The sequence below is a fragment of the Macaca fascicularis genome, chromosome 16 (assembly GCF_037993035.2).
Source record: "Macaca fascicularis isolate 582-1 chromosome 16, T2T-MFA8v1.1".
Taxonomy (NCBI): Eukaryota; Metazoa; Chordata; class Mammalia; order Primates; family Cercopithecidae; genus Macaca; species Macaca fascicularis.
In genome coordinates this window covers 48,622,648-48,633,917 of record NC_088390.1, presented here as the reverse complement: position 1 = coordinate 48,633,917, position 11,270 = coordinate 48,622,648, and the positions used below count along the sequence as shown (strand labels likewise).

Genomic DNA, 11,270 nt, shown 5'->3' with positions numbered 1-11,270 from the left:
GAAGGGCCACTGCTAGCTCATAGTAACCCTTGGAAACACTTGAAAGAAGTCATCTTCTGGTTGGACACTGGCTTGCACCATGACACACAGCTTAGCAAGCAGTGTGCCCCCTGTATTTTAGCACCCACTTGCTCCCTTGGTTGGATACTCTTGTGCAGTGAATGACCTGTGCAACCATACGTGCAAATCTGACCTTCAGGCCCCGGAAACTAATGACTGTTGGAGAAAGGGGGTACTAGCTTCTCTTTCTCCAAGCAGTCCAGGAGATTAGCCCGGCACAAGCCCTAAGTGTATAAATTATCCTTCGTCATCCCCCGCCCTTCCTCCCATAGAGGCCACGCCTCCCATTCATGAACACAAAGACTGACATCAGAATACCCTTAGTGTGAGGGGATACCCCAGGCCTTAACTGCTCTCTGAAATCCCCTAACTGAGGTTGTTAGAGGACAGAACTGTGGAAAGCAGAAACCAGAGGGAATGATTTTTCCAGGTTTCCCCTGACACAAAACGAACACTAACTTTTGATGCTTCAAACCAGAGCAGGCCAGGGCCAGGGCAAGTCTCACTTCCTGACATGGTTTGGAGAGGCGAAGGGAAAAAGATAGGAGTGGGAGCTATCCCTGGCAGCTTCTTAAACCCGACGGTATGGCCAAAATGCTTGGTTCCCAATAAAGGCTCATCAGCCCTTGAGGTAGACACTTTTGTATAAAACAGACCAGAAAGAAAACCGTAGGCCTGAGGATCTTTCCTGGAAGTGGGGTGGAGTGACAGCAGGCAGGCTCCCAACGCGCACGTTCACACCCATCCTCCCGGGAGTCTCTTGAGCCTCCAGTGGGGCTGCTGCCTGGGTGCACCGCTTTTCAGCTAGAAGCGAGTCAAGCCTGACCTGCGGGATCCGGCAGGGCTCTCCCCTCTCTGTACTTGGATTCTCTCCTTTATAAAGGGAGGGATGTGGATGGGTGGTTTTTGAAGGCTCCTCACAGTTCTGACAGGCACCACCTCTAGGGGCTTCTATTCACTCTCCTCCAGTCCTGTCTACCTGGACAGGCAGGGACAGACGACAAGAAATGGCTCACTCTCACCCCCATCCCAGGACCCCAAGGCCATAAATGTGCAAGGACAGCAGAGGCCTGCGTACCAAAGACACCCCCCCATCAATTTTGCTTCGGCTCTGTCTCCATTGCTCTTGTAGATAAATACTGGCTGGGGGCCCAGCTGGGAGTTTAGGTCCTTCAGCCTCAAAGAACAAAGGCTGAGCTGGAGGAAGAAGGGACCGTCCCGGAAGGTGAGGTGAGGGGGTCGTGGGGCTCCTATGCCTCTCCCTCTCCATAGGGCTGGCTGTCCCTCTCTTTCCCACAGATACGGGAGGAGAGAGTGTCCTGTCTTTTCCTCTGAGGCTGATGACTTCATCTCCTCCCCTTCCTCTCTCTAAGGTTGGGGTTTCTACCTCAGCCCCATCTGTTCCCTGGGTCTGAAATCTCCATCCCCTTCTCCCCTTTTCTTCCTTGGGACTGGAGTCTCCACACCCCTCCCTCTCCTCCTCTCTCAGGACCATGTCTCTCTATTCCTTTTCAGGCCTGGCCTCTCCAGCCCCGGGCGTAGGGGTCCGCATTCCTCTCCTTTCTTAAGGCCACGGCTCCCTCCCCCACCCGCTCCAGCTCCTCCTCCCCACCCCCTCCCTCCGCCCCGAGGCATTGTGGGAGGAAACAAGATGTGGGGCGAGAGCGGCGCGGGGAGAAGCCCGCAGTGCGGGGCCGGGCGGGCGCAGCCAATGGGGAGCGCGGACGGCGGCGCGCGCGGCGGGGGGGCGGGGGCGGGGCGCTATTTCAGCGGGGGCCGCGCGTCGGCCGCGCTCAGCGGCAGAGCGGAGCGGAGCTGTGAGGCGCCAACGCTGAGCGGGCGGGCGGGCCGGCGGCGCGAGGCGGAGCGCGGGCGGCCGGCGAAACTCCCAAGGGCGGACCGCGGCAGGGAGCGATCGGCCCCGGGCTGCGGGAGCCGGAGACCGCGGCGGCGGCGGCTGCAGGAGGAGCCCAGGGGACACCGCCCCTGCCTGTGCTCTGCCTCGGGCCATCGCTGCTCCCCAGGGCCCCGTGCGGACTCGCCTCCGTGAAGGTGAGCGGTGGGTGGGAGCGTCCCCCGGTGGCGGGCCTGTGCCCGTCGCCTGCGGCTCCACACGCCCCGGCCCTCGCCGAGGTCGCCCTACGGCCTCCTCAACTGGCCCCAAGGCCTGGAACAGGGCTGGCCCCGCAGTCCTTGGCGTTGACGGTCCGGGCAGCGCCGCGCGCCCCCGCTGCCCCTCCCTCTGGGCGCAGCCCCAGCTGCGCCACCCTCTGCCCCGTCCACCCTCGTGGCGCTGCTGGAGGCCTGGGCTGCGGAGCTGCCGCTGCGCCCGCCACCCCGGGGAGTCTCCCTGCGCTGCGTGGAGGCCCCTGATATCAGGGGCCGGGGAAGAGGGGGTGGAGAGGGCTTGGGCGTGACGCGGCTCCTCCTGCCGCCACCGCCACCCTCTGGGGCGTCCTTCCTGCAGCGAGGACGCCCAGTCACTCCGGCGCTGTTCCAGGCCGGGCGGGGGAGGGCGGCCGACCGGCCAGAGCCTGCGGACCTGGCCGGCGGCGCGGGCGGGAGGTGGGGGGGGAGGAGGATGCTTCCTCGTTCCCCAGGTGCTGCCCTTTGGGACCTCAGCGCTCTGGAGGATGGGATAGTGGAGGGATACGGCCCCCTTGGAGAGCCCGAAGAGGGAAGTAGAAGTGTGTGTCTATTGGCGGGTGGGGATGGTGGTCCGTGTCATTCGGAGATTTAGCCTTTTTTTTGGGTTGCAAAACCAAGAATAGAAGATGGGAGCTGTCCTGGAGTGCCCTTTGCGCTTTTCACAGGAGCCCTGGCTCGTGACTGAGGCGGCTGGCCTGGGGCCCTCTGGCCATCCTCCTCTTATCTGGAGGCCCAGGTCCCTTGCTTTTTCCCCAGGAGGGAGGGGCTAGACTGGACACCTTCCTCTGCTTTGCTCACTGGCACCTTGGACAGGGGTGGTAGGGGTTGGGCTTCAACTCTCTCAGATGCCTGGGGGGCAGGGGTGAAGAATCGTGCCATTGTAGTCACAAGACCAATATTATGTAACCGGAGGCTGTCTCCTGGAGAGTAAAGTGGCTTTTAATTACTGTAACAAAGTTGCCCCTTTGGACTTTGGGAATGAGGCAGTGGAGCAGGTGAGCTTGCAGGCAAAATGGTGCCAATTTCATACTTTCACTTTGCTGTCTAACCAGGCCCCACCCCCACGCCTGGGTTTGTAAACAGTGCCCCCTTCTGAGTGGTAACCCGGAATAGGCCACCAGGTGACACTAGTTTTTCTTCACTTGTACGGAGCCTTATAAGAACCTTTCTCCCTGTGCTGCTGTTGTACCTTTGCTCAGACCCATTGAGGTTGCCCCATTTATCTCATTTCAACCTTTGGTATTTAAAATGAAGATGTTGATTTGCCCAAGGTCATGTAACTAGTCATTCCTTGAACAGTGTTCTCCGAATCTTTCCTCAGCACCATGTGGTGCTCACAGACTCCAGTTGAGGCTCTGACTTTTCCTCTCCATAATGTGGGGGCAGAGGGTGCTGGTCTACTACCTCTTTGCTCTGCTAGTTTCTGCCGAAGTGGAACCAGCCCTGCTTAGTTTGACAGTGCTATCTAGATGAAGGGGCCTTGGATGTGGTCAAGGGCTGTCTGGCAGGCAGCTGGCATGTGTGCATTCTCTGCATGTGGTGCAGGCTCAGATGGTGGTGGTGAGTTCTGTTTTCCCTTTCAGCCATCTAGCCCACAGGCTAATGTGAACTCAGAGATCAAGGTGGCCTGGAATGATACCAAGGATCTGCCCTTGAGCAGGCAGTCTCCTGTGCAGCCTTGTATCAGATAGAGCTGGAATGACAGCATCTCTTGTCCATTGGGCTGGGCCACAGAGTGGTGCTTTTAGGGGTGGGATGATGGGAGGGGGAGATTGTTACTGCTCCATGTGTTGGCTCTGTGGTCAAGGACAAAGGGCTCATCCCCTCTGTTCCTGCATAGTACCTCACAGGCCACTTGCCAGCCAGTTCCTGAGATTCCTCTTGTCCCAGGAAGGGTCCATGCAGGGTCTGCCTGGGAACTCTGGTTGCTATGGGATGAATGGCATGGCCCTGACAGCAGGGATATGAAACAAGGCTCTTAAAATAGTAATTCTTTACCTTTCTTAGGCACCTTTTTAAAATGCTTTATCTCCAGGTTTTTCCCAAGCCTCTGGTTTTTTAAGAGAAGGAAGGCTTCAGCATTTCTTTGAGGAAAATAAGATATTGTCCCCTAACATAATACCTTTCACATCACCTAATAGGTCAGTACTTTTTGAATGAATATGTTTGGCATGAGGAAGCAACACACCAAAGGAATGACAAATCAGTGTTGAAGCTGGGTCCAAAATTAGGGCTTTCAAAAATTATATTGAGCTTTAAAAAATGAACATTGTACTGAGGAGAGTGGGGAAGCAGAGGGGAGGGTGGGACAGACATGTCCCATGTCTGTGTGACCGACTGGCCAAGTCTGAGGTTGCCTTCCCACCGTCTCTACCTCTAAGGGGCATCTCACCCTGGAGTACTTGAGAGAAGTCATAATTATCATCTCTGCTCTACTGGGCATTGATAGCCTGGAATATACCCTACCCCTTTTTTTTATAGGGCAGGGGTTGGCGGCATTTTTCTGTGAAGGGCCAGATAGGAAATAGTTTTGGCTTTGCAGGCCAAATAGTCTCTTGGAACTACTCAACTCTGCCATCGTAGCATGTTCCTGCAACACTTTATTTTACAAAAACAGGTGGTAGGCTGCATCTGACTGATGGACAGTCCCTTGTAGACTGTCCTTGTCTGCAGATGTTCTCATATAACTAGTTAATCCTTACAACAACTCGCGATAGAGAGCTATCCTCATCTGCTAAAATGAAAATAATCAAATACAGGAAGGCCAAGTGACTTGTCTTAAGACTACAAGACATAAACTCAGGACCAGGAGTCAGGCCTACTGAGTCCTAGTCCAGCTTCTTTCTTCATTGATGCCAATGATGTAATGAATGGTCATTAAATCAGGGACTTATTCTGTTCAAATGTTAGGATACCTGGTTTATTCTCAGGACAACCCTGTAGTCCCCATTTTACAGATGATGACATAAAAACACAAAGATTAAGTAACTTGCCCAATGACACAGTTAGTAGATGATACACTGTAATATCATCTTGACTATTGATGCTGTTCAGAATATCGGAAGTAAATTTTAGAGTTGAAAAACCTCATTTTGCCTGTGGTAAAAACTGATGATTTATTATGTCCTATTGGCCCTATATTTCCCAGGGTGGGAACAATGTCTCTGCTAAAGCTTAGGAGCTCCCTCTCCTAATGCTTCACATCTGTGTTTTCTGTTGCCCTCACCTTCTATACTCCCCTCTCTCACTGAGACCCCACACCCAGCAGCTAATGTTCACTGCCCAGAGCATGGAGTTGTCAGCCTTACCTCTCTGCTCCTTCTGTAGTGTCACCATGTCTGACCGGAAGGCAGTGATCAAGAACGCAGACATGTCTGAGGACATGCAACAGGATGCCGTTGACTGTGCCACGCAGGCCATGGAGAAGTACAATATAGAGAAGGACATTGCTGCCTATATCAAGAAGGTGTGCTGGGACAGCTGGGACTGATGGCCATGGGTGGGGATTGACAGCTGAGCTAACCTCCAGGGAGATCTGGAGCTGGGGACATAAGAAAGCCCGTATATCCTATGCAAACAAAACCCTAGGAATTTGCAAAGCAGACAGACTAGCGAGTGATTCCGAATTGCCCAAGCATTCACTTTAGGAGTTGTTAATAGCTCTGCTAGGTGTGTGTGTGTATGTTTACTTTTACAGATAATTTACAAGGCATTGGGGAGGGATAAGAGTATGCAGATACACTTCAGAATTAAATATTTCTGGCCCAGTTCAGAACTATTCAAAATTAAGATTGAGGATATTTGAAAGAATAAGATGTACAAATTTTGAGGGAACTACATCATTTAAAGTGGGTATGCCTATAATAATCCTCATCATGTAGGAGGTTTCCTTTTCTTTTCCTTGAAAAGGACTCAAGTACTACATCACCCCTTTCTACATTCTTAATGAAAGGGTGGGCTCAAATATATAATTTTTAAGAAATGGATAAGCAATAATGGGGCCATAGGTTTGGTCCCTGAAAAATTCCTGAGTGAATTCGTGACTGGATATGGTTAACATGGTGAGGAAGCAGCTGTGCCAAAAGTAAGAAAAGGGGTACTGGAGCCCCTTGATTCCCAGTCAGGACCCATATCCATTGGAGGCATAATCCCAGTGTTTGATATTCTCAGCTCTGGCATCCCAAGAACGTGTGTAAGAATGGTAGCAGTCTAGTCCATTGAAGTGGTAGGGTCTCTTTGAGTTTTACAGAACTGTGTTTTCCTACCCAAATGGGTGGAATGAAAAGAACTCCTAGTGTCCTGAGAGACTTTTTTGGGTGTGGAGTCAAGGGTTGCAGAGCCATTTGGGAGCCCACCTTCTTGCTGTCCTGTACTCTGAGAGCCAGAAGAATCCCCATATTTTCTGGTCCAGTGCTCTTATTTTGCTGATGGAGAAATGAGAACCAGGGAAGTGACTGGCTCTCCTGTATTACACATAGTCTTGAGCCAATGTTGAAGCTGGGTTTGGTTTTTACTCTCCTAGTACTTGGAGAGTTGTATGGTAAGGGGGCTGTGAGGAGACCGGACAAGTTGTATGTTGAGCATGTTGAGGGATAGAACCCCAGAGTTGGCAGCATTGGTGGGCCCATGGTGGAGGGCTGCTGCCCTTTCATGGCCACGGCAGAATGCTTCTAGAACTGAGTCTGCAGGCTGAGCCACAAGGTAGTAGGGAGCTGATTAGCTCTAAAGATTTCCTGTGGTTTTGATGGTGAACTTGTGCCCCTGAGAGAATTACCTTGATCTCATGGTGGAGGTCCTTGTCCTGGTACATACAGCCCACACAGTGCATGGCACACGGGAGCGCCTTTAATGTTGTCTTATATAGTACTGCCTCCTGGTACTCCCGATGCTTGGTCTTGTTTTGCTTTAATGCCTTAGTGTTCAGCATTTGGAAATGCTGGTTTAGTAATGTGTGAGGCAGTGGGTGGTGGCTCCCTATTTGTGTCATGCTGTTTGACAAATGGTCCTTTATTCCACTGGCCTCTTGATTCCCTTGCTGAAGAATCCCAGGGTGGGCTAGGGGTGGCGTGAGGGGGTGGGGTAGCTAGAGGGAGGAGAGATGATCAGGGTGTAGAGTGCTGGAGGCTCAGGGGAGATGAATAATGGAGCCTTTGTGGTGTTCCATTATTAATGAGGGGAAGAGTGTCCTGGCCAGCTTTAAAACCTGAGCTTCTGAGGTTCGGGGAGGGAACCCCAGGCTGAGGGATGGGGTAGGGGTGATAACAAACATGTATCGGTGCTGGAGTTGCAGGGAGAGACTCCCATTCTGATTTCTCCTTCTCCAGCTACCCTAATTACTTTTTTCTTTGCCTTTATTCTTTTTTAGGAATTTGACAAGAAATATAACCCTACCTGGCATTGTATCGTGGGCCGAAATTTTGGCAGCTACGTCACACACGAGACAAAGCACTTCATCTATTTTTACTTGGGTCAAGTTGCAATCCTCCTCTTCAAGTCAGGCTAGGTGGCCGTGGTGAAGGTGTCAGTGGCGGCGGCAGCGATGGCAAGCAGGCGGCGTTGCTGGGACTGTTTTGCACTGGGGCCAGCATCAGGATGTCCTCTCCAATGGCTGTGCTACTGCATGGACTGTATACTCGATTTCATGTGTATGTCGCAGTAAACAAAACCAAACCTCTTTCTGTTTAGTTGCCTGGGGGAAGAAGGCTGCTTTATGTTTATTTTTCAAGACTTTAAAAATATTTTTCGGTTGTATTGCACTAGGAAATCTCTCCCACCCTCTCCCTTTTGTTTTTCTTTCCCTATACAAAATAAAAGGCCCTCCACAAAGACTAGGCAGCCGAAAGACTAGGAGGGCTGAGGAAAAGAAATAGGTCTCTGGAGGTGGAACTAAAACTGTGCAGCTGCCTCTTCCTGGCGGTGGATGCTGCTTTGGGAGGGCCAGGGAGGCTGCAGGGGGACAGTGTTGGGATTGTCAAGGAGAAAGGGATAGGAAGGAAGGTGGAGGGATTGATCTAGTACCAGGGAGAATATTCCACTGAACTGTGATTCTATGGCTTGGGGCAGAGGGTGGGGTGGGGATGCGTTCTTTAGGGGGCCCTGAGATGTGTTTGTCTGTGGTGTGTGGGAGTGGGGAGCAGACTTGTCTTGCTGTCTTTGTCAGAATTTCTAAGTAAGGGCTGTGTCTTTGTGGATTACCTTCTTTTGTTCTTCCTGCCAGAGATCATGACAGGAGGATGTTGGGGGTAGGATTAGCTTGAATTTTTTTTTTCTTTACATTCTTCTCCTGTCTGCTCCCTGCTTAGCCCTCAGTTTTCTCATTCCTCTGGAGTTCTCTTAGAGCAGCCCCTGTTGTTAGTTGGCTGGCAAGGGAATTTCTGGTGACTGTAGTTCCTTAGTTAGGTCTTAGCAATCAAACCAAATCGATGTGTCTCTTGATTCTTCTGTGTATATGTGTGTATATGTGTGTGTATGTGTGTGTGGGGTTTGGGGTAGAGGGGAGGGAGGGGGCAGGACAGTGTGGAATCTCTAGGGTGTATGGGTAGGTAGGGGGTACAGTTAGTTCTAAGTGGGCCTTTGTTAAAAGCCTCTGGGGATATCTGTTTTGGAAATAAAGATAGGTGTCCCCTCCTTGCTGTCATCTAGCCCAGACACTCTGCTTGCTCTCTGGCTGTCTGCTCCCTGGGAAGGCTTTAGGAGGACCACCCAGGACAGGATGACCGTGCTGCCATCTGCTCTGGAGCTGGGTCTCAGTGCAGAGGGACAGTGACTGTGGATCGTTGCAGTCTCTGGTGGGAGGTGAGGATAGAAATGATAAAGAGCTAAGAGGAGCTTCTGGGAGCCTTGGAGGAGGTCAGTCTTGCAGTGATGAAGCCAGATAGCAGGAGATGGAGCAGGGCCGTGAGAGGAGGAGATTCTGAGGAGGATGCAGGGGAAATCTTGTCTGTTAATGAAATAGGAGTGGGGTGGGGTTTGGGGTGGGGTGGTCATTGCCGTTTGAGCTGCTGATTCTCATGAGTCGCCTTCAAAACTCTCATGTAGGGTTGACAATGTGGGGGTGGGGGATCTAGCTTATTCTTTTATTTTCAAGTCCATTCTTGGGGCTGGTGGGGAGGCAGGAGAATACCCCTCCCTCAGCCCTTAGTGTGTGCTGAGCTTGCTTTGTGATGTTGGCAGGGGAGGGGGGACCTGGGTGGTGATTGAGTTCCCTTTATCAAACCCTTCAGTGGGCACAAAATTGAGTGCTTGATTTTAGGTTTTATTTTTTTATGAATGTCCAAATCTGTGTTTCACCCTGCCCTCCCAGACTGTGTGGCCAGTTGAAAGTGTCTGGTTTGTGTTCATCTCTCCCTCATTTCTGGAGCAGGGCCTGAGACCCTGCCACATCTCCTATGCTCTGCATCCACGCCTCTTTTGGACATTAAAGGTTGATTGATGCACTTCTGCGCTCTTTGGGTCTCTTTGGGGATGAGGGGTTGGCCTGGTGGCAGTGGTGCCACACAGGGGGTGAGGGTGGAGGGTATCCAGGGTGGAGTAGAATGGGGACTGAAGAGAAGACCAGGCACTAGATACTGATTGGCCTGTAGCCGCACTTATTTGTGCCTAGGCTTATTACCCTTAAGTAGAAGAAAACTAACCAGCAGCACTCACCCTTAAGGGCTCCTGGGTTTTGCCTTCCTTGGTGGTGATGGCCAGGTGAGTCATACTTTGTGTCTTTGGGATAGTAGCTGCTGCCTTCCCAGCTGCCATCATGGACCTGCCTGAGCTTTGCTGCTTCAACTTTTGCCCAAAGCTCTTATCTTTTCATACACCTCCCTTCTCGGCTTCCCTGGACCTGGAGACTATTTAGCAAAGGGTCTGGCCACTCCAAAATGGAAAGATGGGGATATTGAGAAAGATGGAGCCTCTTTTGGTGGAACCTAAGTGATTCTCTCAATCCTCTATTGCCCAGACACACAACTTAAGAAATCAGCAGTGCCAAGATTTCTGAGAGTGTCTTCCAACCCCTGACTCTACACCGTCGTGTGAATGCAATCCTCGTGGAGGTGTTAGGGAGCCAGAGGTGCTTTGCCCTCTTTGTATTACTATTTATTTACTCAAAAACATTGAAGAGTTCTTGTATGCTTGGGCCTAGGATGCTGTTCACATAGGAGAATGAAACAGGCAAGTTCTTCTAGGCTTCTATGACATACACATTCTTATGTGTAGAGCAGACATACACACACTGATCAACTTTTTCCAATAATGATAAATGTGTTATCAAGGAAATGAACTGGGCAATGAGCTATTGAGTGTTGGAGGTAGGTAGATAGGGTTCCTCCAGTTAGGAAGGTGGTTGGCTGGTCTTAGGGAGAAACTCTACCTTTGGGGCAGTGAAGTCCTAAGGGATTAAGATGAGAGAAGATTAAGATGGGGCTCTAGAGAGCCCGAACTTCTGTTACTGCCTTAGCTGTCATGAGTAATTTGACAGAGCTGGAGCTTTGGGAGGGAGAGTGAGGCCATGGTTCACATTTCATCAGGGATGAGTGTCTCCAGAGCCAGAACTCATCTACTTTCTTCGCTGATGAAAGAGGCAGTCCAAGTGGATCTGTGAACAACACATTTCTGCACAGGTAGGTAGGTGCACGTCTGGAAGTGCTCATCTGGAAGGCTAATCCTGCAGGGCTTCCTGGAGGAGATGAGCCTCCACTCTTTGGGGCCCAGGATGGGAAAGTATATGAGCATGTGTCACTGAAGGGACTGTGGAAAGCAGATGGAAATTGTGGAATTCTCTCAGAAGAATGCAGCCATTATTAGAACTGTGCCCATAGGAGCATCAATATCCCTGCTGCTTGTATCCTGTTCTTCAGTCTTCTGGGGACCCCCTTTGACTGAACCCAACCAGATGGCAGATGACAAGGCAGACCCAAGATGCAGTCTATAGGGTTCAGTCCCCCTTCCCACAGGGAACAGCAGGAAAGAGCAAGGTGGTGACAATCTAAGGGAGGCAAATGGATAATAACCAGCATGGTAGGGAATCTTCTTTGTCGCTGTGGCGCTGTCGATCTCTGTTCCCTGAACTCTAG

The 11,270-nt window shown here is 51.4% G+C and overlaps 1 protein-coding gene across 1 annotated transcript; it reads left to right on the top strand.

Moving 5' to 3' along the window:
- Positions 1 to 1,855: 1,855 nt before the first annotated feature.
- On the top strand, positions 1,856 to 9,644 carry DYNLL2 (dynein light chain LC8-type 2). Its single transcript, XM_005583815.3, has 3 exons — positions 1,856 to 2,112; positions 5,536 to 5,674; positions 7,574 to 9,644. Exons 2-3 carry the CDS (start codon positions 5,543 to 5,545, stop codon positions 7,709 to 7,711), a joined length of 270 nt encoding a protein of 89 aa, XP_005583872.1. The 5' UTR covers positions 1,856 to 2,112; positions 5,536 to 5,542; the 3' UTR covers positions 7,712 to 9,644.
- The last annotated feature ends 1,626 nt before the right edge of the window (positions 9,645 to 11,270 follow it).

What these genes read in the sequence shown, in the direction of transcription:
- DYNLL2 (XM_005583815.3), top strand. Translation starts at nt 5,543, where the DNA reads ATGTCTGACCGGAAGGCAGTGATCAAGAACGCAGACATGTCTGAGGAC. An exon ending in TTGCTGCCTATATCAAGAAG is followed by an intron (nt 5,675 to 7,573) that starts GTGTGCTGGGAC and finishes ATTCTTTTTTAG; the next exon opens with GAATTTGACAAGAAATATAA.